General features: G+C 45.8%; 1 protein-coding gene and 1 long non-coding RNA gene across 4 annotated transcripts in view; one reads left to right on the top strand and one right to left on the bottom strand.

Annotated features, from left to right (window-relative positions):
- LOC146425329 (uncharacterized) overlaps positions 1-26,471 on the top strand; it is a 440,420-nt gene that overhangs the window by 354,161 nt on the left and 59,788 nt on the right. The window lies entirely within an intron of this gene.
- Positions 1-26,471, bottom strand: part of LOC146425331 (CBP80/20-dependent translation initiation factor-like) — a 365,952-nt gene that overhangs the window by 325,570 nt on the left and 13,911 nt on the right. For 2 of the 3 annotated variants that reach the window (XM_085041609.1, XM_085041610.1), the window contains exons 2-3: positions 8,300-8,512; positions 5,801-5,884 (exon numbers count right to left, since the gene is read on the bottom strand). In XM_085041609.1, coding sequence (XP_084897735.1) covers positions 5,801-5,884; positions 8,300-8,479 — 264 coding nt within the window. In that variant the 5' untranslated portion in view covers positions 8,480-8,512. The remainder of the gene's footprint in view (positions 1-5,800; positions 5,885-8,299; positions 8,513-26,471) is intronic. The other variant, XM_085041611.1, reaches the window with a different exon arrangement.

Below are 26,471 nucleotides of genomic sequence, written 5' to 3'. Positions count from 1 at the left end.
CTCGAAGAAGAATGGAGACCTCAAAGGGAACTCAACTACTGCAATTTTCACCAAAAATAGTGTTGGAAGCTCTCCCTTCATCGGGAAGACCAGCATCACCCTGTCCACTCTACACAAATGAAAACTGAGGGTGACAAGACGTCATCTCATATGAGTCACTAGTGACACGAGGCCTAGAAGATACTTTCCTCCATCCTCGGCAAGCAGCAACACTTTTCCTAAACCAGGCATCAAAGCAGTGAAGCGTTTGACTCCCAGATCTTCAGACACCCATGCAGGTGTCTGCTTCATGAGGCGAGGTGCTGCTTCATGAGATCTATCCCAAACGGAAGTCCCAAAGTTAAATCTATACATTAGCTAAAGGACTTTCTTTCTTTTTCAGCAGTCCTCTCCCAACTGTAACTGAACAGGACTGCATTCACTACACAGAGGGAGTGTCACCCAGCAATTACAGGCAGAAAACCAATAAGTGACTGGTTTTCTTAGAGCTGCTCTGTTATCATGGGCAGGTCACCCCACTTAAAGATTTCATTTCTTCCTCTGTCAGGCAGGGTTACACCAACCTGTATTCACTGATAAAGCCTCAAAGTAACTCCCTGTCTTTTGCTTTTTCTTTTGGAAACAATGGTAACTGGAGCATCTGCCAGCACCCACTTGTCCCAACAGGTCTTCAGCATGGTGGCCAATCTCAATGAAATTCAGTGTACAAACTGGACTTGGACTATGATACAAGCGTGTCAATGAGATGGAGAACCTCAAACTGCCCCCAGGATCATCCCTCATGTTTTGCTTCAGATCTGAACCCAAGGATGGGCAACTAAAGCCAGACACAGGTTGTCTACCAACATGGGGAAATTACATCTTTTGTCAGGAGATCCTGCCAGCCTCTTCACAAGCAGTACTCACTTGCTCTGCAAAGCTGCTTTGGTTAGTCAAGGATTTGGGGCATTACATGCTGCCTGCTGTTGTCAGCAGATTTAAGACAGCAAGAAGACAACTTCACTGCTGACTTGAGAGGTTTATATGACAGCAGTGTTGGTCACAGGAGCCTCAGTCCAACTCTGGACCTAGTGATGTGGCCCCTACCCAAGACCATGATCCCTTGCCACCTGCCTTTTCAGCATTCATAGAGGAGGATCTCCTGGTGTTTGACCCCAAGAAGCACTGATGCCTGCAAAATTTTTTATGGAATTTCAGGAGAAATCTACACTGATACTTTGGCTTTTCCACTTTCTATAAAATTAAGTTCTACTATACATTGAAATCTGATGTTTCCCAAGAGACAACTTTCACATATCACCCCACCCCTACTACTGCCTTTGCTTTGGCAATGTAGCAACTTTTTCAGCCATGACTATATGCCAATGGCATGTACTTATAGGACAAGGGGGAATGGCTTCTCACTGAAAGAGGGTGGGTTAGATATTATGAAAAAATTCTTCATTGTGAGGGTGGTGAGGCACTGGAACAGGTTGTCCAGAGAGGTCATAGATGCCCCATCCCTGGAAGTAATCAAGACCAGGTTGGATGGGGCTTTGAGCAACCTGGTCTAGTGAAAGGTGTCCCTGCTCATGACAAGGGGGTTGGAACAAGATGGTCTTAAGGTCCCTTTCAACCCAAGCCATTCTAGGATTCTATTAAAAACTTCATGAAAGGAAGTTGTTTGACCCTGACATTAGCTCAGTTGGTTAGAGCATGGTGCTAATAACATCCAAGGTCATGTGTTCAATGTATTGGCCATTCACTTAAGAGTTGGACTCAATGATCCTTGTGGGTCCCTTCCAACTCAGAATATTCTGTGATATAGTTGGAAGCCAAGTGCTCATTGTCCAAGGGGGTTTTGAGGTTCAGGCGAGACACATGAAAGAGAGACCTAAAAGATTTAAGTGGATCTGCTCTGCTCTCACTCCACACACAGCAGTCAAAGACACCTCCTCAGATGCAGGCAGGTCAGATGTCCTCACATGACACAAAGCATGTCCTGCCTTGAAACATTTTGGTACTAGCACAGCATTGCGCTTCTTTGAGTCACGGAGATATTTGAGATAGTTTTTTGTGGCAACACATTCTTTCCCATGGGAACTTTTCTTCTTTCTATGTTTTATAAATAAAGTTTTTGTGTTATTGAAACAGCTTTTTGGATATAGGTGGTTCAAGCCTGGGCCAATCAGCCTGGGGGGAGGTTTTGAATTGGTCCAATCCAAACGGCCTGCTGATGTCTATATAAATTGCTAAAATAAATAATAAAACCAGAACCCTTTCAATCACCTGAAGCCTCTTGACTCTTCACTCCGCTAGCGGTCCAACAGCGACAGTTTTTTGTGATACATTTGATTTTGTGTGAACTTCTTATGCTTTCCTTATCAGTAAAGCTTGGGCTTCAGTTCAGACATCCTTTGGCAGAACATGCCAGATTCAGTAACAGTGGTACACAATACCTGCAAAGCCCTCTATATCTCCACACTACCAAACAGCACAGGACACTCAACATCTTATAATGACAGAATAGTTTGCATTGGAAGGGACCTTAAAGATTATCTAGTTCCAACCCCCTGTCATGGGCAGGGACACCTTCCAGTAGACCAGGTTGCTCAGAGTCCCATCCAACCTGGCCTTGAACACTGCCAGGGATGGGGCAGCCACAGCTTCTCTGGGCAGCCTGTGCCAGTGCCTCACCACCCTCACAGGAAAGAGTGTCTTCAGAATATCTGATCTAAACCTGCCCTCTGTCAGTTTGAAGCCATTCTCCCTTGTCCTGTCACTACATACCTTTATAAAAGTCTCATGCTGTTAACTTGATAGCCCACCACCTCTGCCTGCCACAGGCATGCTGCTGTTTCTACTGGCTGAATGGGAAGGTAAGCCATCTCCTCCACCACCAGCTCCTCAGGGAGGACAGAAGGATGCTACGAGCAGGGTGTAGGACAATCCAGATGTGATCCACACACCCTCCTTCACTGCTCAGTAGATAGTCAACATGACCATCAACTGGAGAAACCTCTGATGTCCCCAATCATGCACCAAGTCCCTGCTGCACCTGGTGGGACATGGACACACATGCAAATAAGCAGTAAAATAAAGGCAGTCCTATTTACTGCCAACAACACAAGCTTTTGTTTGATGATGATGGGTGACAGCCAGCCACCATGGGGGATGGGATGGACTTGGCCAGGAAGTAGGACTTTTAGCTCTCCTTCTCCCATCACCTGAAGAAATGGGACAAACCCACAGAGTTGCTGGAGTTTTTTTTAATGCCCTTTATATAAGGGGAGCCTGGAATAGAGCTGCTGCCAGGCCTGTCATATACCAAGAGCTCTGCTGGCTGTTCAAACACATACCATACCAGAAGTCTTTTACTTAATGAATTGCTCTCTGAATTATATCAAAGAGCTTCCTACTTGCAACAGGCTCTCAAGGGGAATGCAAATAAGGTATTATATAAAATCTTCCCATTGGGTCTTTTTGGGAAAAAAAATCCAGACATAAAAAGATTTAAAATTATTCTATTATCTAAACTTTCCTCATTTATAGAGGTAATACGGTGCTCAGATTTTATCTTGCATACCTCAGTGGAGTGGTCTTCACTCCAGAGGTTCATGGTGCTAGCTGACCTTCTGGTGAGTATCGCTCAAATGCAGCAGGGCTTAGCAGAGCACAGCCATGCCATGCAGCAAACAAAAGCGTTCACAGTAGGAAACAAGAATTATAGATGAGCTGAATGTAGTTGTGAGGCCAGGATTTTCTCAGCACACCAGGAGTTCACAAAATGTATCTCATGAGATCCTCCATCAGCAGATCATCCTCTTGCAGTGACCAGCCCAAAGAACTGGAAAGACCAGAGTAAAAGGCTTCTAGAGGGAATTTTCTCCATTTGTAAGTCACTGCTTTGTATGGAATGCACAAATGCCAGTCTCCCACAGCTGCTAATAGAAGATGTTTCACCAAGCAGTTAAAAATCAACAGCCAGAAATGGTAATAAACTGCACCTAGTCCTCACCAGCAGCATTTCACTCATATATCAGCAACAGCAAGAGAAATGCTTGCCTGGACAGAAGAACAATAGCTTGCAGCTCCTCTTTGATGCCAAGGAAAATCTGTTACTAACTGTTAAAGGAAGCCAAACATGGAGAGAGATAATTACTAGCTCTGCTGCAGGCTGGGAGAGAGCCCAAACACAGGGAAAACAGCTTGGGCATTGGTGAATAGTATTTGTATGTAGAAAGCAAACTCCCTGTTTGAGGAGATCAAATAGGTTTAATTCACAGGGAAAAAAACCAAAACACCCCCCCACACACACATAAGTTGAAACAAAAGAGTGCACAGCATCAGGCAGATGGAAGATGTTGGGGTTGTGTTGATTGGAGTCAGGTAAGCATCACTCATGTATGACTCCTGCATCCTCTTGTAGCACCCACCAGCTCAGCACGTTAGCTGAGCCTTTGGGTGAAGAGCCAAGGACCTTCTTCCCCAGGGTAAGCACCTGGTCCTGTTATCACCCTGAGCAACCAAGGAGGCTCTATGGAAATGGCCAGCTTCCCAGCTGAATATCAAGAAGCCAGCTGGAACTTGGATGAGGTTTTGATGATGAATATTTCTGAGCAGATCAAAACTATAATAAATTAAGTCTACAATTCTGTCTGGCACCTTCAGAGGTTCATCTGAAGCAGCATTTCCATACAGCTTGCACCTTCCTACACAACAAGATCTTGTCTTTGTTTGGTATAGGTGTTGATATAGATATTCCCAGCATCCTTGCATCTAGACCCATGGCAGGGAGGGGATGCGTGAGCCCCCATCCCACAGCCAAGCAGTTTCCATCACAGCTCTGTGTGGGAAGAAATTGTACTCAAAATTAAAGCTGCAATAGGCACTGCTCCGACTGACACAACCTCTTGTACACCCTGCAAGAGGCTCCCAGGCTTCTTCTCATGGATCTTACACATGGAACTGAAGCCTGGAGGACATCAAGCAAGGCAAGAGCACCAAAACCACCAGCCTGAAGCCCTTTCTCCAGGTAGGACATGCATCAGCCACAGCTACTGCAAATGCCACTTCACCCTTTCCTCAGCTGCCTCAGTCTCATATCTCCTCAGGCAAACGCTGTTCTTACAGAGTTAAAGGCCTCATGGTGGCACAGTAGCTCCTCAACCAGGTCACAATGGTCAGACCCATTCCTCCACCCTACCCAACCTTTTCCCATGCTAGTGCTCACACAGAGGAGGGACAGCCACCTCCAGCAGCACTTGGTAAATACTGTTCACTGATGTTCACACCATGTACAACCACCCAAACCAACTTACACCTGGCTTCTGTCATTGCACACCCAACACAGGCTCTTGGCACATGCAATTTTGCTTCTCCCAATTAACTCTCTCAGCTATTTAATCTTCTTCCCTACAACACCGTTCTTATGCTGTGGCATATAACCAAGAAGCCCAGCCACACAAAGATCCCTCATCCCAGCTACATCTCATACTTTCAAGTCAGCTTCAATGCTCCAAATAAGTTGCTTTCACAGGTGGCCACAAGAAGCTCTTCAGCAATAAATGGGACACTCCATTTTTTCCCCCTTTATTACAGAGCAATAAGCTCCTAGTCAAAGTATCCATCCTCACACTGGGATGTTGCCCATCTTCCATGATTTGGGTGGGAATGAGATTTCAGATGCCAAACAGAGGGACGTCTCCTTTTCCACAGGAGAGGGAAAGTTGGCAGCACGGGCAAGCTACACGCTGATAGATGAGACAGTACAAGAACAAAAGCAAAGGTTTGATGAAGAAGAGCTAAACACAACCCCTACCTGACTGTGTTCGTGAGACGATGAGCCCTTCCCTTGGGATAGGAAACAGCTGCCATCAAGCTGCTCACTACAATCCGCTGTCCACTGTAATAGGGATAAAAAAAGGCATTGTGTAAAATAATAGCCAGGCTGGAGAAAACTGCTGTGTCAGTCCACAGCATACAACAAACACCATCCAGCCGCAGGCATCACAGTATGTGTGCAGCACTCCCTCATTTTAGATGATCCTAAAGGCTTTGGCTTGGAAACACTCCACCTGCTGATGGCAAGCAGAGGGAAGATGCAGGTACAATTGCAGGAAGGCACCTGAAATGATGCTTTGAAATAAAATCCATCCCCAGTATTTCTTGGCAGACTCCATCAGTGTTTGTGGTATGTGCATGTGGTATGCACCAAGGTGACTTGACTTGATAACTCTTTTCTATGGAGTCTTCCATGGAAAGTTGGGAAATTTCTGCTTTTCCCTACTCCATTCACTTCAGGGACAGATATTAACCTTGAGCTGCCAGAAAAACAGTGGTTTTATTTTAAATAAAACAGAAAATTTGGCAACTGTGATGTGCCACCGGATGGCAGCACTACTCGCACACTGGCTTCGCCCCATGGTGAAGGATGTGGACATCAGGGGACTTCCCGGCCATAGGGGATCATGAGCTACCTAGGTCAGCTTCCCCCAGGATGCCTCCACAAAAATAATTCAGTTTTGGGTAATTTGTTTTGTTGGGTTTTTCCCTTGAAGAAATGAAGGGCTGCATCATACAGAGGAAAACATAATATTTTTAAAAAGCAATTTTCATTAGACAAATATAAAGGATGCTGCTTAATCCTAAAGTCATTTAGTCACCCCTACCAACAAAGTTGAGACTGAACCTTGATGATCAGCCCCATTTCTGAGGTCTTTCATCCTGTAAGTGTTTGGCTGCTCCAGAGAGACTCACCGCTTGGATGCCATCACCACGGCCAATGAGTTGAGAAAATAAAAAGTCAATTCCAGACAAGCAGCAACCACCTGAGAGCTCCTTGAAAGGTATGAGTGAGGCCACAAAATAAGAGGAAGAGCCACCAATAAAATTGCCCATGATCCTTACACAGGTCTGCCCTTATCGGAGAGCTCATTCTAGCTCACAGATGGGGGACCTCAACGTCCTCTCATCAAAGAGCTGCTCATCACTCTCCTGCCACCTCTGCTGACCTACCTGGAGAAGCTCATGATGCTATCATGCTTAAGAGCCTTCTGCTAGACCTATGCCTATCTCCTTTAACAATGTTTAGTGCAACCATGTGCCTGGAAAGGTCTCCCAAGGTACAGCTCAACTATTATTATGTCTACAGCCAAAAAAATTGCATTTTCCCTCTGACTTTCCTCTCTTTCCTGGTGGGAGCAAGGTTGGAGACATCCCCACCATAGGAACATCCACACTTTGGAATTTTCTAAACTGGTGATAGATTCAGCCCTGCTGTGAGTGGTGTGGAGGATGAAGCAGCATACAATGTGCCTTCCCTTCCTTCCCCCAGCACGGAGAGCAGTTATGGGGGGATGTGGTACCATCTGAGTATTTTACACACATGGGTGAGTGGATTTATCCTCTCTCAGGCAGGAAAAACATTTTTACGGCCACAAGGAAAAGAACAGCGAAGAAATTAAGCAACTTGCCCAACATTAAAGATAAGGTTGCCAGCAGAAACTCACAGTTAAAAACAATTGTCTTGGTCTCAGTCCAGTGCCTTCCTCCTAAACCCATTCTTTTTCCTCTGGCTCTCATTAAGAAGGAACATGCCACCTTCAATCAGGCTGGCTTCCACCAGGGTTACTCCAGCAAGTTTCAGGATATAAGAGTGTTTATTCCTTGCTTTGCTAAGAAGTGATCAGGAAGAGAAAATCAGAAATTACAATTCCTGATTATTTCTAATACAAATTTGGGATATGAGGTGGGGAAAAATATCTTTGGGAGATAATTCCTTCTTAATGCATCCTTTAAGACAGTAAACTGTAGTGACTGCAGGAATTTCATGGTTGCATGAAGCATGTTGAGGACAGTTGAGTCTGTAGGATGCTCTTCTTGTGTGAAGATTGGGTTTAACTTGGATCAATCAATCAGTCAAGTATTTATGTCCTGAAAGACTTCATGTATTCATATAATCCTAGAATCCTAGAATGGCCTGGGTTGGAAGGAACCTTCAAAGCTCATCTAGTTCCAACCTCCTTGCCATGGGCAGGGACACCTTCAACTAGACCAGGTTGCTCAAAGCCCCATCCAACCTGACCTTGAACACTTCCAGTAATGCACCTTGAGACCATAAAAACCAAAACCCAGTTGGCAGGAGACCTCTACCAGCTGGTTAGAGACCTCATATATATAGCTGTACAAGCAAGCTGTCCCAAATCTTGTGTTTTATTACATCCTGCTTAAGCTGGACGTGCATCCCCAATTCAGGCTGTAAGCCACCAGCATCCCCCAGCCCCTCTCCCACCCCACAATGTGCCCTTTGTCCACCTACCTGCGAGATGTGGGACTGTGTGTTCTCGCTCTCACCATCCCCCTCCATTTTATCCATCAGCAGCCCCTGGACCTGGTACTCCAGAACATAGCTGTCAATGAAACGCTCTAGCTCCTCGATCTCCTGAGAGCGGTTGCTCCCTGCCTCTGAGGAGGCTGATGCCACTGATGAGTTCTCCATCCCTTCAGGAGAGATGTCAAGAACAGAGGGGGCCTGAGAAAGCAAAATAAAAAGGGGCAAGAAATTATTTCCCAGTAATTATAAAAAGGTTAAGAAAACACCAGCTGAAGCTTATCAGTTTCCAGGGACAGGATATTTTTTGCTGTACATATGCATTTCCAGTAACATTTATAATAATCTAAGGTGGTCATATTTAGAGTTGTCATGTGTACAAAAAAAAAGTCCCATTTCTGCAATATCCCTACATCTAAGGACAACAGACAGTTTTCCTGTTCTCCTTAAAACCTAAACTACTAAAAACCTCCAGTCACATGCACAAGAGAAAAAATTAAAAAACTTAATTTGAAAAGCCCACAGCATTAGCTGTGCTGGATGAGGGTGAGAAGCTGGGGATAATGGGCAAGGGTGTGAGAAAGAGGATAATAATTGAAAAGCTTCTCTAGGACAGTGGCAGTAAATGGTGCTGAGTCAATGATGTGACTGCAAATGGTCAAAATAGGAGGTTTGCACATGGAGGTGAAACAGGCATCCCACTAGAATCGAATTTTAAAACCTCTCTTTCTTCGGGACAATGGCTCTATAGAAGATGTACAGTCTTTATGATGCTCTTCTCCTTCCTATTTTTCCATGGCTCAAAAGGTATGAGGCTCTGGAACTAGAAGGCCAGACAACTGATGAGGTGGGCGAAGGTCCTTCTGGGATAGAAGGGCATCCTAAAACACCACCACCTGTACCCTGCATCAAGACTTCTTCTGTTAAGAGGAAAAAAAGAGCAATTGTAAAAGAAGACTTCTTTCTAAGGGGAACGGATGGCCCAATATGCAGACCAGACGCAACTCACAGGGAAGTCTGCTGTCTTCCAGGGGCTTGGATAAGGGACATCACTGGAAAACTCTCCAGTCCAGTAAGGCACTCTGATTATTATCTGCTGTTGGTTGTTCAAACTGGCAGCGATGAAATAAAAAAGAAGTCCAAAGACAATCAAAATAGACTTCAGGGCCCTGGGATGATTGGTAGAGGGATCAGGAGCACAGGTAGTGATTTCCTCGATTCTTCCAGTAACAACAAATAGTATTGATAGGAATAGGCAGATCCATCAGGACAATGAATGGCTCTGAGATTGGTGTCAGGGGAAAAATTTGGGTTTGTTGGCTATGGGATGAACTACTCAACACCTGGTCTACTGACACCTGAGAGAATGCACTGTCCTGGATTAATGATAAAACTCTCTCTCCTCCGAGAGCAAAGGGCTCTGACACCCCCTCCCCCACCCACAACAGAATTTCTTAGATGGAAGTGAAGAAAAAACTATTTATTTAATAAAACCATGCAGAGTGCCCTGCAAGGCACAGAGGAAGGGGAAAACCAAGGGGGAAAAGAATTATTAAACTTGATTTAAAAAAGTCCTTTTCCTCAGACGTAGCTTCTCCCCTCCTCGCCCCCCTTGGGGGCTGGGTGGAGCTTCCCGAGAGCTCTGCTGTCCTCTGGCTCACTTGGGTTTTCGGGCAACAAAGCAGATCAAAGAAAAGGGGTCCAAACGAAGAAAAAATGAAAAATAAAAGAGAAAAATAAACGGAACAGAGCCCACTCCAATAGCCGTCCCCGCGCGCAGTCTATGCAGAACGAAGAATCCTCCCCTCCCCCTCCTCGCTCCCCGCAGCAAGCCTTGGGGAAAAAGTTTTCAAAACAACCCGCATTTCTCTCTGCGGCTGAACGTAGTTAAAGCGACAGGACCACATTTTTTTGAGCATATAAACCAACGATAGGGAATAAAGGATTATCATAACATCACTCCAAGACATGCGCCTATCTCAGAGGGGCAAAAGAGTTCTAGCACAGGAGCTAGTGAGTCTCATTGATAGAGCTTTAAACTAGTTTGGAAGGGGGGAAGGGACAAAACCAGGCTGGCCAGTGATGAGCGATGGGATGGTGTGCCAGAACTTGAGGAAAGGAGCACTAATGGGATCCCTCAATCTGCTTCACAAGATGTTGGATACAATGTACCACACCTCAAATGTTTCTACACTAATTCACGCAGCATGAGAAACAAACAAGGGGAGCCTGAGGCTTTGGCCCAGTCCCAGAGATTTGACATCATTGGCATAAGTGAAATCCGGTGGGATGAGTACTGTGACTGGAGTGCCCTGCTGGACGGTTCCAGACTATTCGGGAGTGACAGGCAGGGCAGAAGAGGTGTGTGGCACTGTATGTAATAGAAGGGTTAGAATGTATGGAGCTCACAGTTGGCAATTGCACAGTAGAGAACTTTTGGGTAAGAATCAAGGGGAAAACAAATAATGCAGATGTCATTGTGGGAGTCTACTATAGATCTCCAAGCCAGGGCAATGACACTAACGAATTATTCTTTGAGGAACTAAGAGACGCTTTCAAGTCAACTGTGTTGCTGTTGAACCGCTAGCAGAGTGCAAGAACCAGGCTGGATCAAATGTGGCAAAATTCTCCTTTTATTATTTAATTCTAAAACTTATATAGACTTTCAAAGATCATCTGGATTGGGTCAATTCAAAACCTCCCCCTAGGCTGATTGGCCAGGCTTGAACCGCCTATCTTTCCAGAGACCGTTTCAATAACATCCAAACTTTATCTTTATTTATAAAAAACACAGGAAGAAGAAGAGAAAATTCCCATGGGAAAGAGTCTGTGCTTGCCACACAACTGCCCTTGTCCTTATGGGGGACTTCAGCTTGCCAGAAATTAACTGGGAGCATCACAAAGCTGGTACAACCTGGGCTAGAAGATTCCTAAAAAACCTGGACGACAACTTTATGGAACAGGTCCTAAGGGAGCTGACTCGGAAAGATGCCCTCCTTGATCTACTGCTTGTCAACAGAGTGGAGAATGGCAGCTGTCTTGGCCAAGAAGCGATTTAGTTTAAAAACTCTGTTGACAGGAGGAAAAGTGCCAGCAAAACCTCACCCCTGGACATGAGATGTGGTGGTTTTGCTTAACCCAGAACATCAGCAAGGTATCTTTAGCATTTAAGAGAAATTGAAACCCTTCAAAAACTGTTGTGGTAGGCCTGAAGAAGTGTCTGAATGGTGGGGAGAGGCACAAAGATGGCTCCTGTGTGTCCTGTGTGAAGGTTCTGGAAGTTTTTCACCAAGTCAAGTAGAGCCAATCTCTGATGGCTCTGAAGGTGATGGACATGCTGCTGGCCAAGTCTGGGCCAATTAGAGATGTTAGTGACGCCTCTGTGAAAACATATTTAAGAAAAAATCAAAACAAAGTAGTTACGCACTTCTTTTTAGCTAGAGGAGGAGGAGGTGGTGAAAATGTGTGAAGGGAGAACAACATGGAGACACCAAGGTCAGTGGAGAAGGTGGGGGAGGAGGTGCTCCAGGCGCTGGAGCTGAAAATCCTCTGCTAGCCATGGTGAAGACCATGGGGGGAGCAGGTGGTCCCCCTGCAGCCCATGGAGTTCACAGGGGTGCAGAGATCCACCCACAGCCCATGGGAAGGTGCCCATGCCAGAGGAGCAGGTGGATGCCTGGAGGAAGCTGTGATCCAGTGGGAGTCTCATATAACGAATTAAAGCTGCAAAGGCCTTGCAAAGGAGAGAAAGGCCTTGCTCCTGGGATGGAAGCAGTCTGGTCTCAGCTCAGGAGTCTGCACCTTATGGACAAGAGGACTCACGTTGCAGCAGAATTCGGGCGGGTGCTGCTCGTGAGATCAGACCCATGCCAAAGAAGTTCCTAGAGGACTGTCTCTTATGGGAGGGACCCCATGGCTAAGTAGAGGACCCCTCTCCCTGATGGACTGACCAGAGAAAAAACCCCTTACCCTGCCCCCTGCCCATGCTGTTGGCTGGAAAGAGGGAGGGGGGTGAGCAGAGAAACAGTGTTTGTAGCACAAGAATTGTGGTGATGAATGGACTAAAAAACACCCCATACCCTGCCCCCTACTCGAAGGAGGGAGGGGGGTGAGCAGAGAAATGGTGTCTTAAGAGGAAGGGGAGTGAGTGAAGGAACGGTGTCTGAAGAGCTTATTTTTACTTCTCATTTATCCTCCGACTCTGTTAGGTTAATAAATCCCTTTTCGACTTTAGGTTTTCAGCCTGTTCTGCCTTCGGTGCGTCTCTCCCACCACTGCCTTATCTCAGTTCGTGAGTCCGGTGTGTGTTTAACAGGTTTTTTTTCCCTCTTCTCCTGCATAGCTGCAGCAGGGGAGAGCAGAAAGAGCAAACATCATAGGTGCCTGGCATTTAGCCAGGGTCAAACCATGTCAGGAGAGCACATTTCAGGCTGCTCAGGGAATTAGTAAGGTCCCCTGGGAAAATGCTTTTGCAGGTGCTGGGGTCCATCAGTGCTGGTCACTTTTTAAACATCACCTCCTAAGGGCCCAGGAGCAGGCAATTCCCAAATGTCAGAAGTCAAACAGGTGAGGCAGAAGGCCAGCTTGGCTAAACAGGGATCTTCTCTGAGAAATAAGGCAAAAAAGGAAGGTGTATGCCCAGTGGAAGCAAGGTCAGGTGACATGGGAGGAATACAGATGCTGCTCGCCACTGTAGTGAGAAAATTCATGTGGCCAAAGCTCAACTGGAGTTGAAGGTGCCATAACTGTGGGGGGCAATAAAAAGAGTTTTTTCAAATTAATTAATGGCAAAATGCAGTTTAAAAAACCCATCAGGATGAGAATGGTCACCTCACAAACAGGGACAGAGACAAGGCAGAGGTGTTTAACACATTCTTTGCCTCTGTCTAACACCGATGACAGACCAAGGGGGTCTCAGTGCTCTGAGCTGGAGGACCATGACTACAAGAATGGTCAACTCCCAGTCTACCATGAAATTATGTGGAATCTGCTGTTCCAGCTGGATCCCTACAAATCTATGAGGCCTGATGGGATTCATCAAAGAATCCTCAAAGAGCTGGCTGATGTCATTGCAAAACCTCTCTCGATGATTTTTGAGCAGTCTTGGGAATCCAGAAAGATCCCAGCTGACTGGAAGCTGGTGAATGTTTTCCCATTTTCAAGAAGGGCAACAAGGAGGCCCCCAGAAACTACAGGCCTGTCAGTCTCACTCCAGTGCCTGGTAAAGTTATGGAGAAGATTATACTAGGAGGTACTGAAAAAACACATAAGACAACACAGTCATTGGCCATAGCCAGCACAGCTTCATGAGAGAGAAGTCCTGCTTATCAAACCTGATTTTCTTTTATGACAAGGTTACCCACCTAGTTGATCAAGGGAAGCCAGTCAATATAATCTTTTTGGATTTCAGCAATGCTTTTGATACTGTCTCTCACAGTATCCTTCTGGACAAAATGTCCAGCACACATCTGGATAAACGCATCATGCAATGGGTGAGCAACTGGCTCACGGGTCAGGCACAAAGGGTTACAATGAATTGGGTGACATCAGACTGGCGACCTGTCGCTAGTGAGATCCCACAGGGCTCCATCTTAGGCCCTGTGTTCTTCAACATTTTCATTAATGACTTTGATGCTGTGATGATTTTTTTTGCCTTTCCTTTTATATAACTTTTATATATTCTCTGTATTCTTAGAATACATATTTGTAATTTTTTAGCCTGATATTGTAACTTAGTTCTGGTATTCTGCTAGGCAGGAAGACCAAACATCCTAAAGGCCTCTCAGCTGGAGGCCAGAAACCCCTATGCTATCTTGGCTTTCTATAGAAACCAAGATTTCAAAGTTTCAACCTTCTCTCTGGAACATATTTTGTAAACAGGGTTCAAGCCTCATTTGAGGGGGAGACTTTAGAATAGGGGGACATTATTTCATTTATTAAACTTCTTATTGGGGAATCCTTGTCAGATATGCTAATTTGCAAGGTCTATAAAAATTGTATACGTGTTATGCTGATTTAGGGTAAAATAGAAATTAATGTAAAAGAACTAGAAGTTGGATAATAGTGTTATAAATATATCCTAATATAGTGTTGGCTTTTCACAGATATCCATTGTGTGTATGGTTTTATTCTTTTTACAGAAGTAGTCTTGTCATAAAGATAGAGGTAATATAACCAATGTTTTAATTTCTGAAAACTAATAAAAGTAGTTTAAAAGAACTTTTCTTTACTAACCACACCACCTGCTTGACTGGATAACAACCAAAAAGAAGACCTGCCACTGATACCTGATTATCAGCCTGTAACCAGATGCAAGAACTACTGAAACAAGCCCAAACTGGGAGGCGATAACCAAGACTGGAAGAAACCACAGATGAAAAAGCGCATGCTCTAAAAAGGCGGGACCAAGGAGGAGCCATGTAAAATAGTTCTTGGAACATGCAAAGTAGTTTTGAGAAAAGTTTGAATATGCATAAAGCTGATGCAATACAAAGAGTATTTAAGACGACTCCCTCACTGGCAGGTGTGCTTCTTGGCTTGGAGCCAAGCACCCAGCGCTGTTTCTTTGCTTTATTGGTGTCCCCTATTGTCTTTTATTAAACCCTTTAAATTTCAACAAGAGAGTGAAGCGTGTTTTTCACAATAGTAATATTTTTGAACTGATTTAGAGAGCCAGAGATTGGATAATGATTTACTAAGACATGCCTGCTGCAATTCATTTATTATTCTCTTAATGAATTTGTGCCTACCTGGTATCGGGGAGGATGGAGAGAAGAGAGCCAAATAATTGAGAAAAACCACCAAGTGTAACCGAGCATCCCACCCTTGGACCCCAGAACTGGTACGAGTTGGTTCTCAGGCTTGGACTAGGACCAAGGACCAAGGGAGCATGCGCAAGGGAACAGGGTGATGAAGGTTCATCGTGATGAAGACTATCAACCACGTCATAATTAATCATCGGGACCCTTGTCCACAATTAATTTGAAGACACTGCGCTTGCGCGAGCATATTTAAATGAACTTTGAACTCATTATAATACAAAGCGGGGATAGGTAATGAATATGTATAGGGGCTTTGTCTAACTTTATGCATATGTAATCTGTAACCTAATATAAACTTAGTGAAGTGCTGCTGAGGGTGTGCATGCCTTTGGAGGGGCTACCCCCCATGCACCCCAGCTGGAATAAACACATACCTACTTCATAACTATCTGAGTTGTGGAGTCAATTCCGTGCTTCAATGCGGTGTGTACATTCAGCGTTTTCCACCTCGATGAGTTGTGCACCATAAGACCCTATTAAATACCAAGGTAAAACCCTTTTATCCCTTTAACCATGTCTGGCTCTGTTGAAGGTAGGAGGGGTGGAATTTTCTTCATCCCTGTTACTAGGAAATTAATGACCAGGTGCTCAGGGCCATTAACTCTTGTAAGAGACAAAGGCTGTGGCTGGGTGGGGCAAGGGGAGGAGGCATTCTGGCCATTGGGACCAGCACTTGCTTGTGGGACACCGGAGGTGATGGAGGGAAGCTACTGCTTGCTTCTGGCTGTGATCGCAGGACATCCAACTGTGCTCTGCCTTCTCCTCCTGGCTGGGTGAGCACTTGCTAGGGAATAAGGCGCGGGATCCAACTTAATTTTCCCGCCAGGAGCGCGCGCCTCCCTGGCTGCGCTTTTGCAACAACTGCAGAGAAGTCCAGCTGTAGCTGCCCCTGCCCCGCTTGCTGGAATGCACCATGGCGTCTGTCGTAACTGCAGAGTTCCTGCCACCTTTGCTGGCTAGCCCGGGTGAGCCATTCCTGCCGCTCCAGCTCGCTGCTCCGAGCTCTCTGCAGTGCGCTGCCCTGCTGTCCAGCCCGCCCACCATTACCAACCCCGTGAGACAGACCTGACCTCGCGCCACAGTGCTACCTGCAGCTGTGTGGGAGTCATCACACCTGCCCTGCCTGGCTGGGAGATCAACAGTGCCCCTACTGGTTGTGCCCGTAACTACACCAAGTGGGAAAGTGCCTGGCAGCCCAGGGACATCTGTCACTGGATTTCTGGTTTTTGTTTGTTGTTGCTATTCTTGTTGTTGCTTGTTTACTCTGTTATAGATACTAGTAAAGAACTGTTATTCCTTTCCCCATATCTTTGCCTGAAAGTCCTTGATCCCAAAGTTAAAACAATTCGGAGGGAAGGGGGGTCACATCCTCTATTCTAAGGGAGGTTTCCACCTCTTTTAGCAGACATCTGTCTTTCAAACCAATACAGGCTCATAATTCTAGGACCAGAGAAAAAGGCATGAACTTGGATGCATGACTCAAAGAAATACTAAGCAAGTTTGCAGAGGATAGAAAACTGGGAGGAGCTGTTGACTCCCTCAAAGGCAGCAAGGCCCTGCAGAGAGACCTTGAAGAATTAGAGGACTGGGCAATCATCAACCATATGTTCAACAAGGGAAAGTGCCAGTTTCTACACCTGGGATGGGGCAACCCTGGATGTACTGATAGACTGGGGAATGAGACGCTGGAAAGCAGTGCCACAGAAAGGGACCTAGGGGTCCTGGTTGATGGAAAGTTGAATAAGAGTCAGAAGTGCCCTGGCAGCTAGGAGGGCCAGCCATATCCTGGGGTGCATCAGGCAAAGCACCACCAGCCGGTCAAGGGAGGTGATTGTCCCAATCTATTTAGCACTGTGTGGCCTCACCTTGAGCATTGTATGCAGTTTTGGGCACCACAATGTAAGAAAGATATTAAACTATTAGAGTGTCCAAAGGAGGGCAAAAAAGATGGTGAAGGGCCTTGAGGGGAAGCTGTATGAGGAGCTGTATTGGGTCTGGCTGAGACAGAGTTCATTTACCCTAAACAGCCCTCCCAGTGCTACACTTTGCATTGGTAGCTGGAAAGGTGTTGACAACACACCAGTGTTCTGGCTACTGCTGAGCAGTGCTGTCTCTCTAACTTTCCTCCCCATCAAGGGGATGGGAGTGGGCAAGATCCTGGGAGGGGATACAACCAGGCCAGCTGATCCAAATTAACCAAAGGGATATTCCATACCATATGACATCAGCTCAGATATAAAAGCTAAGGGAGAGAGGAGGAAGGGGGGGAATTCATTATTCTACAATATTTGCCTTCTGGAGCAACCACTACGTGTGCTAAAGCCCTGCTTCCCAGGAAGTGTTTGAACATTGCTCACTGATGGGAAGTAGAGACTAACTTTTCCCCTTTGCTTATGTGCTCAAACTTTCACTTTTTTTGCTTTAGTAAACTGCCTTATCTCAACCTACAAGCTGTTTTCCATCTTTTTTTCTCTCCCCTGTCCCGCTGAGAAGGGGAGTGATAGAGTGGCTTGATGGGCACCTGGCACTTAGCCAAGGTCAAACCACTTGGTCTGCTCAGCCTAGAGAAGAGTAGACTGAGGGGAGACCTCATTGCAGTCTACAACTTCCTCTAGAGGGGAAGAGGAGGGGCAGACACTGATCTCTTCTCTCTGGTGACCAGTGACAGTACCCAAGGAAATAGCCTGAAGTTGTGTCAGGGGAGGTTTAGGCTGGATATTAGAAAAAGGTTCTTCACCCAGAGGGTGGTTGGGCACTGGAACAGGGTCCCTGGAGTAGTCATAGCACCACTCCTGACAGAGTTCAAGAAGGATTTAGGCAATACTCTCAGGGACATGGTGTGACTCTTGGGGATGGTCCTGTGCAGGGCCAGGAGTTGGACTCAATGATACTTGTGGGTACCTTCCAAGTCAGCATATTCTGTGATTCTGTGAAAGTTAGTCATAATGACAACATGGGAGGAGGGTTATAATTGCAACAAATGGAAGCAACATTAGCAGTTTCAGCAAAAACATCACAGCAGGACAATTGCCATTGACATACCTCTGAATTCAGAGATGCAAATAAAGAGCCCAAACTATATAGCTTTGGAAAAAAAAAAAAAAAGGAAAGAAAAGAGGTAAGTGAGGATTTGTTTTGGAGTAATTGACATCATCACCTGAAAGTGTAATTGGAGGACTAAGACTCAATATGTTAATGGCCAGAACTTATAAAGTATGAAAAACTCGTGACTCGCCATCCATTTTGGGTGTAGCCTCTCAAGTAGGCTTTGTCTGCCCCAAATGTACCTTGAAGGCCTTCAATAAATTTAACTGCTTTTTATTCTCTTAACTTTGTCTAGCCTCTGTTTTAGGTAAGCCCATCTAGGCATTTGTGGCAGGACGTTCTCCCCCCCATTCTCTCTCTCCCTGCTCGGTCGCAGGAGATGGATGGCTCAGATTAGGTTAACAGCCTAAATCAAGGCTACCTGGTGGTGGCGCCCGAAAGTCTGACCCTGTGGAATGTAGAGAGAACGTGAAAAATTTTTAGTGACCACAAAGCCACACTTTTTTATCCTATAAAAGCTCACAAAATCTCAGAAAAGGTAGAAGCTTTTCTACATGTATACTGTAGTGTGAGGAAAACTTCTCCCCAGAGTTTGGACGCAAGCTCTGTGGTAACTTCTTGAAAGATTGAGGGAGGATTCTAATGTATCCCAGCTCCAAAATTGGATTTTGGTAAGATCATTGGTTTCCTAAATTGTATTACTCCGGCTAACTTATAGGTACCTTTCTTAACTTGCATTTTTTAACTATTTTTATAGTTCAAGCAAGCATTTACCTCATAATTGCATTTTAGCTATTATAGTTTTGCAATTATGCATTCGTTGTGTGTGTATGTCAACCTGTTCTATGTTTGTATGTTTGTTACTTTCTGTGTTTAATAAATGGTATTTTTAGACTAATCGGCCAAATATCAAAGAACCTTGTGAACGGGATCAAGTCTTGGGGTGCTAGCTACACTAATCTGTTGCCAGAAGCCGGGCAAACTGCAGAAACTCATAAGGCTCTTGTCTCCCTTGCAAGACAGCATCAGTTTAATCAAGAGACTGTATAACACTATATACCCAGATGGTATCTCACATCAAATGGCCTTGCTTGCCCATTGTTGCCAGCTCTTGGATGCCTGTACAGTGCAGGTCAGATTAGGACATCTGAGGGACCTTTATGACCTAGCAATTTAGTAGCTGAGCTTAACAAGGGACTAAAAAAGACCCTTCCGGCATAAATTATGCAATATGAATGATCAAGAAAATAAACTTTGTACCTAGCCCTGAGTTACTGCAGCACTTGAAGACTTCAGAGGAAGATGCAATGAATACCAACATAAACACAGAATGACAGAGCTTGGGACAGGCTTTCCCCACTCCTGCTAGTGCTTTCATAGAACCATAGAAGTGTTTGGGTTGGAAGGACCTTAAAAGGTCATCTAGTCCAAACCCCTGCAATGAGCAGGGACATCTTCAACTAGATCAGGTTGCTAAGAGGCCCATCCAACCTTGCCTTGAATGTTTCCAGGGATGGGGCATCCACCACCTCTATGGGCAACCTGTGCTGGTGTTTTACCTTCTTCAGGGCTTCTCCCTCCTGGAGAGCCCTTGAAGAACCTTTGTGTTTGCTAATGACCCCCAGTCCACAGGGACACTCTGCTGCTGGTGAGCATCCCCACATGTCCACAATGTCCAGAGAAGCCCAATGCCTTTCAGCACCAGGAACCAGAGGTGACATCTAGCACTCAAGCCCCATGTGTTCCCTCCTCCAGTGTGGTATGAGGGTCAAGTTTCTCCTCTGTCACAGTCACTCAAGGAACTGAATCCATCTTTGCACAAGTAAAAGGCTGAACCCATAAAATAATAATTTTTTAAAAACCACTTTTTTGCTAGCAGCCCACCTTTGGCTTGGTGAATTTTAAATAGTTTTGGTCAAGTCACTGTAGCCAAAACCCTGGGAAGATAATACTGGAAAAAGTTCTTTCATGTTTTTTTTAGGGACTGGTATTTTTAAACAAAGGATTTTTACTTTTATTTTATGTTGACATACACTAAATTTCCACGTCTCTCTGTTATGGTGTAAAATATTGAAAGACAGATTTAATTTTTTATTTAAATAGGACTTGACATTATTTTGTTTTCTGTTTTAACAAAGTAAAAATACCTATTCTCATTGATCCCAGCTAAAAATCTTCTTATCCTCCAAAACTATCATTACTACCAAAATTTTTCTACAGACTAATTAACTGGAAAAAAAATACAATTAGCATCACTTATTTGTTCTATGAGCTTGTTGCAGTGTGCTAGTAGGATTTAGGGTATGCATATTAGCACTAGCATGGTTTATGTTCTAGAAGCCGGAGTCTGTACCCTCCCCTGCTGTAAACTTATTGGTGTACTCTTTTCCCCTCCTTGTCTCCTCCCCTCTGGCTTTCCCTGGTTGGCTCTTCGGAGCTAACCACTCCCCTCTTCCCTCTCCTCTTAACCCTCTGCAGAACTTTGCTCTGGGTTCGCCTTCTCTGATTTTTGGTCCCTTCACCCTCCCTTGTTCTTCGTCCCTCTTCGCCGTCCCTGGACCCTCACCTGTGGACCTTAATAAATCCCCTGAAAATCACAGATTGCGATCCTACACTTCTTTCATCGCTGCGCCTCTACAGCAGCTCGCATCCCCCGCAGCTCTACTGCTTGCTGCAGCCACATGCACCCCCGGCGTGTTTCGGCCCCGGGCGACCCCCCTCTGTGCAGCGTGGGGTGGTCGCCCGTGAATCACGAGACTGCGTTGCCGCATGGGCTGAAGTTGGGGAGTATTCAGAATACCTGAGGATAACTTGGGGTACCTACCCAAAGGATGCAGCAGTGCTCCAGGACAGAAGACGTAATTTAAAGTGCTACTGTAATCCACATATATGTTAGAAAGTCATAGGAACCTCAGGGAAGGTCACTTTTTTTTCTTTTTTTTTTTTTTTGAGAAATCTTAGAGCTCTTTTCCAACCTAAATGATTCTGTGATTCTGTGAAATAAGGAAAATGGGACCCCACATTTCCCTAAAGTGAGGGGACACTGCTGCAGCCCCAATTCTAGAGGCAAGGCATGATGTGGGACACAACCCCAGTCACAGCATTGTGAGCTTTATCCTCCCAGCAATGCCTCTGCTTTGGCTTGTTCCCAGCTCCTCCATGGGCTGCTCTGCCCCAGGAGAAAATATTTACTCTCCAGAAACTATCAGGCATCACAGAAGTTAACACCCAGGGCTGCAAAACTCCAACGCAAATAAAGCCTTGCTGATGCTCAGATGCCCCACTACATCCTCTCCTTCTCCCTTTCAGTTCAAACTGGATCTTGTATATTACAAGGGGATAAAAACCCAAACGTTTTCAGCATAATGCTGCTGACTTGTTCTTTTTCAAACCCTCTGACAGCAAGCCTACGGGGTGCTGCTTACCTCAGTTGATCCCATCAGGTGGTTTAACCGGAAACCTTCCCAGTAAGCCCTATCCCTGCAAGGAGGCACCATGTTATATCAGGTTATTCTCTGGCTGACAGGGAACACAGAGGCTTTTAGATAGCACAGGGATAAATCTCAAATAAAATTTTCAGGAAGAAAATTAAGTTTATGAATGGAGGGAAGTCATACCAGGTTGCAAGGCTTTGTTGTTGGGTTGGGTTTCATGGGTTTTTTCTCTTCTACGCTTTTTTTTTTTTAATGTTGAAGTACCTGTTAAATCCTGTTAACATGCTGCAAATCTCTTGTCTTGCTGAAAAAAGAATTTGGCACCTTTAAAAGGTACCTGGCCTATATCTGTGGCCAAATAAACCCCTTATGAACAGGGAAGGGAGCAGGTAAGGAAGGGAGAATCTGTAGCAGGGAAGGCAGGGCAGAAGGAAGAAAAAATAGGATAGGGAACGAAAAAGAAGGGTAGGGAACAATTAAAAAAATGGGATAGAGAACAAAAAAGCAGGATTGGGAACAACAACAAAAATAGGATGGGGAACAATAAAATGAAATAGGGGACAAAAAAATGGGATAGGCAACAACCCTGCATCCAAGAGCAGGGAAGAAAGCGGCAATGCACAACTTTCACCCATTAACTTCAGCAGCCAGATGATTTCCACAGTAAAGAGGATGCATGTGTACAGTCGGGGCAGGGGGAGGAGGAGAGAGTCACAATGAAGAGCAGGGCTGTAAGGAAATGCATGCAGGGGGCTGCCTGGAAGGTTTGGCAGGCTGGGGCCACCAAACCCAGTAGGATGTCCATCAGAGCAGGAAAGGCAGTTCACAAGTATTACAGTCTATCTGACTACAAACCTTATTCTCTGGCTTTACCTAGCCTGAGTGAATGAATAATATTATTAAAAGACAGATGAGAAATCAAAACAGCAGCTTGGAGAAACCTGGGAAGCCTCCTGACAGCCAAGGAAACCTACACTATCTAGGGGAGAGTGAGATTATAATAATTAGGTCAGTTGGCAATAAGCCTTAGTGCACACAGGCACGTGTGCACTGCAGCCTTGCTAGAAAGTGGTAACATTCCTGAGGACCTGAGAAACCCAACAGTGATATTGCAGGGGCTTTTAAATCTCTTTTCATGGAATGTAACATCAAATGGGTTTAAAGGTTGCTAAGTTGAATGGGCTAAGTCTATGCTAAGTGTTTTATGTTGTACTAAATCTTTTGCTAAAGTTCCATGATTTTCTATATTTTGCCAGTAAACTTTTGTGTAATTTTTACCTCTTGAGAATATCTGGTTGGTATCTCTCCCTTGCACCTACCCAGAGCAAAGGAACCTCGGTTTACCCCCATACATTTAAGTGTCTGGGGTGTTACACCACTCCATGAGTTTCCAGCCGCTGCCAGCAGCTAACTGCTGCCCCCAGTCCAGCCATGCAGCGCTGGGAGGGAGAGGGCCTGCTCCATGAGTTCCAGCCACTGAGGGGGTTGGCCCTGCAACTGCCAGGAAGTTTCTTCCAGTGTTTTGACAGCATTGACTCCTTCTGGACAAAAAATAGTTTTACAAGGTTTTGTTTTTGTTTTTTTGGGGGGAAGGGAGTTCTGGAACTGCGGAGTCTCGGCTGCTGTGTTGCTTTTCCATTGTTCTCTCTCTTGGCCAGGTGGTCCAGAGAAGGGGCTTCTCCACCATCTTGTCTTTGTCCTCTGGGCCACATGGGCTGCCACGGTGGCTGCCACCTTGGGAGAAGGGGGCTTCTCCACCATCTTGTCTTTGTCAGAAGCTGAAATAGTTCATGCCTCAGACATTGATATAAAGTTTTGCTCATTATAGCAAAACTGTATAAAGAAGCTACAACCAAAGAAGCCTCCCTGAAGATACCTGACTGGAGCTGGCTAAATAAAGGGGACACTATTGTTCAATCATCTCAGGCCCAGGGAAAAACAAACAAGGCTGAGGGAAAGGAATGCATCCACAAGAGAGCCAAAACCAGCAGCTGTGCTGAGTCACCTCTGGCTGGATTTGGAGTGGGGGAGACCACAGCCCACAGAAGCCAGGTTTACACAGACTTCCCCCCGAAATGAGGGCGGGGGGGGGGGAGGAGGTTTCAGGTGTAACCTCTGGTCAGAGGCAGTGAACATCCATCCTCCCTTACACAAACTGGCCAAGCTGTGGAGCCCCCAACCCCACAGGCCACATTCACGTGAGAGGCAGCTGAGGGGGTGTCATAATCCATCAAAGACTCCCCAAAGTGCTCCCCAGAGGCCTTGCACCACAGGATTGGATGTGATGCAACACATCCAGAGTCTGTCGCAAGACACTGACACCCCCCCCCGGGGAGGGGGGGGGGAGCGATGCACCTAGACATTGCCACCTGGCCTGAGCTTATATTAACCCATTGCATTCTATGCTTTTCAGGGGGACCATCACCACCAAGAAGACCAGCTGGAGAGGATCATCAGGACACCGGTGGGATCCACAGATGGTGATATTTTCTTTATTCTGTCTCTGTCACTCTTTCTGTCCCGTCCTCCCCCCCAATTTTCTATTTCTTTATTTCTCTCTCTCTTTCTCTCATATTTACTATCAAATAAAACCTATACTATTGTCACTTGCATATGGTCTTGTTTGCACCTTAATTCAGGCAGAGACATTTCTAATAACCTTTCATAACCGGATCATGACAGTCTTCTGGGCTATGTGGACTGCCCCAGTGGCTACCATCTTGTTTTCTTTGTCCTTGGGGGGCCACATGACTCAGCACCTTTGTATCTAGTGGTTATTGATGTTTCTTTTTTACTAAACTGTTATTTTTTTCACTTATATCTTCTTGCATTTGCCTCTCAAAAACTAAGGGGAGGTAACTTATTTCGAAATCTATGCCCCGTAAATTGTCTTAAACCAAGACATTGATCCAAGTTAAACCAAATCTTCATACAGGAAGAGCATCCTACAGACTCAACTGTACCTCTACATGCTTCATGCAACCATGAAGTTCCTGCAGACACTGAAGTTCACTAGCAAAAAAAAGGCAGTCCCCCTTAGATATACACAAAGATTTTTGCATATTCCTGGGTCCTGCAGAAGACCTCATGCATGATATTCACGTTCAGCCTGCAAACTCACAGAATCACAGAATGAACAAGGTTGGAAAAGACCTTTAATATCATCAAGTCCAACCTATGACCTAACACCTCCTCATCAACTAAACCATGGCACTGAGTGCCATATCCAGTCTTTTTTAAACATGTCCAGGGACAGTGACTCCACCACCTCCCTGGGCAGACAATTCCAGCGTGCAATCACTCTTTCAGTGAAGAATTTTTTTCTAACATCTAACCTAAACTTCCCTTGGTGCAGCTTAAGACTGTGTCCTCTCATTCTGACAGTTGTTGCCTGGGAGAAGAGACCAACCCCCACCTGACTACAACCTCCTTTCAGGGAGTTGTAGAGAGTGATAAGGTCACCCCTGAGTCTCCTTTTTTTCAGGCTAAACAACACCAGCTCCCTCAGCTGTTCTTCATAGGGCTTGTGTTCCAAGCCCTTCACCAGCCTTGTTGCCCTCCTCTGGACACATTCAAGCATCTCAATGTCCTTCCTAAACTGAGGGGCCCAGAACTGGACACAGTACTCAAGGTGCAGCTTCACCAGTGCCGAGTACAGGGGAAGAATGACTTCCTTGGTCCTGCTGGCCACACTATTCCTTATACAGGCCAGGATGCCATTGGCCTTTTTGGCCACCTGGGCACACTGCTGGCTCATGTTCAGTCAGTTGTCAACTGGTACCCCCAGGTCCCTTTCAGCCTGGATGCTGTCCAGCCACTCTGTCCCCAGCCTGTAGCACTGCAGGGGGTTGTTGTGGCCAAAGTGCAGGACTCAGCACTTGGATTTGTTAAGATTCATGTTATTGGACTCAGCCCATCTATCCAGCCTGTCCAGGTCCCTTTGCAGAGTTCTCCTACCCTCCAACAGATCGACACATGCTCCCAGCTTGGTGTCATCTGCAAATTTACTGATGGTGGACTCAATCTCCTCATCCAGATCATCAATGAAGATATTAAACAGGACTGGCCCCAGCACTGACCCCTGAGGGACACCACTAGTGACTGGCTGCCAACTGGATGCAGCACCATTCACCACCACTCTTTGGGCCCAGCCATCCAGCCAGTTCTTAACCCAGCTAAGAGTGCACCAGCCAGTTCTTAACCTAGCTAAGAGTGCACCTGTCCAAGCCATTGGCTGCCAGCTTTTCCAGTATGCTGTGGGAGACAGTGTCAAAGGCTTTGCTGAAGTCCAGATAGACAACATCCATAGCCTTTCTCACATCCACCAGGCAGGTCACCTGGTCATAAAAGGAGATTAGGTTGGTCAAGCACGACCTATCCCTCCTAAACCCATGCTGGCTGGGCCTGATACCCTGGCCATCCTGTAGGTGCTGTGTGATGGCACTCAAGATGATCTGTTCCATAATCTTGCCAGGCACCGAGGTCAGGCTTGACTGGCCTGTAGTTTCCCAGATCTTCCTTCTGGCCCTTCCTGTGGATGGGCGCCACATTGGCCAGCTTCCAGTCATCTGGGACCTCCCTGCTGAACCAGAACTGATGGTAAATGATGGAGAGCAGCTTTGCAAGCTCATCTGTCAGGTCCCTCATCACCCTAGGATGGATCCCATCTGGTCCCATAGATTTGTGAGCATCTAAGTGGCTCAGCAGGTCTCTAACTGCTTCCTCCTGGATAACGGGGGATATTCTGCTCCCTGACACCATCTACCAGCCCAGGAGGACAGTTGTCCTGAGGACAACCTGTTTTTCTGTTGAAAACTGAGGCAAAGAAGGTGTTCAGTACCTCTGCCTTTTCCTCATCTT

The sequence above is a fragment of the Lichenostomus cassidix genome, chromosome W (genome assembly GCF_008360975.1).
Source record: "Lichenostomus cassidix isolate B80296 chromosome W, HeHo_3.0, whole genome shotgun sequence".
Taxonomy (NCBI): domain Eukaryota; kingdom Metazoa; phylum Chordata; class Aves; order Passeriformes; family Meliphagidae; genus Lichenostomus; species Lichenostomus cassidix.
Note: the sequence above shows the minus strand (reverse complement) of the source record. Positions and strands in the feature narration are given on the sequence as shown.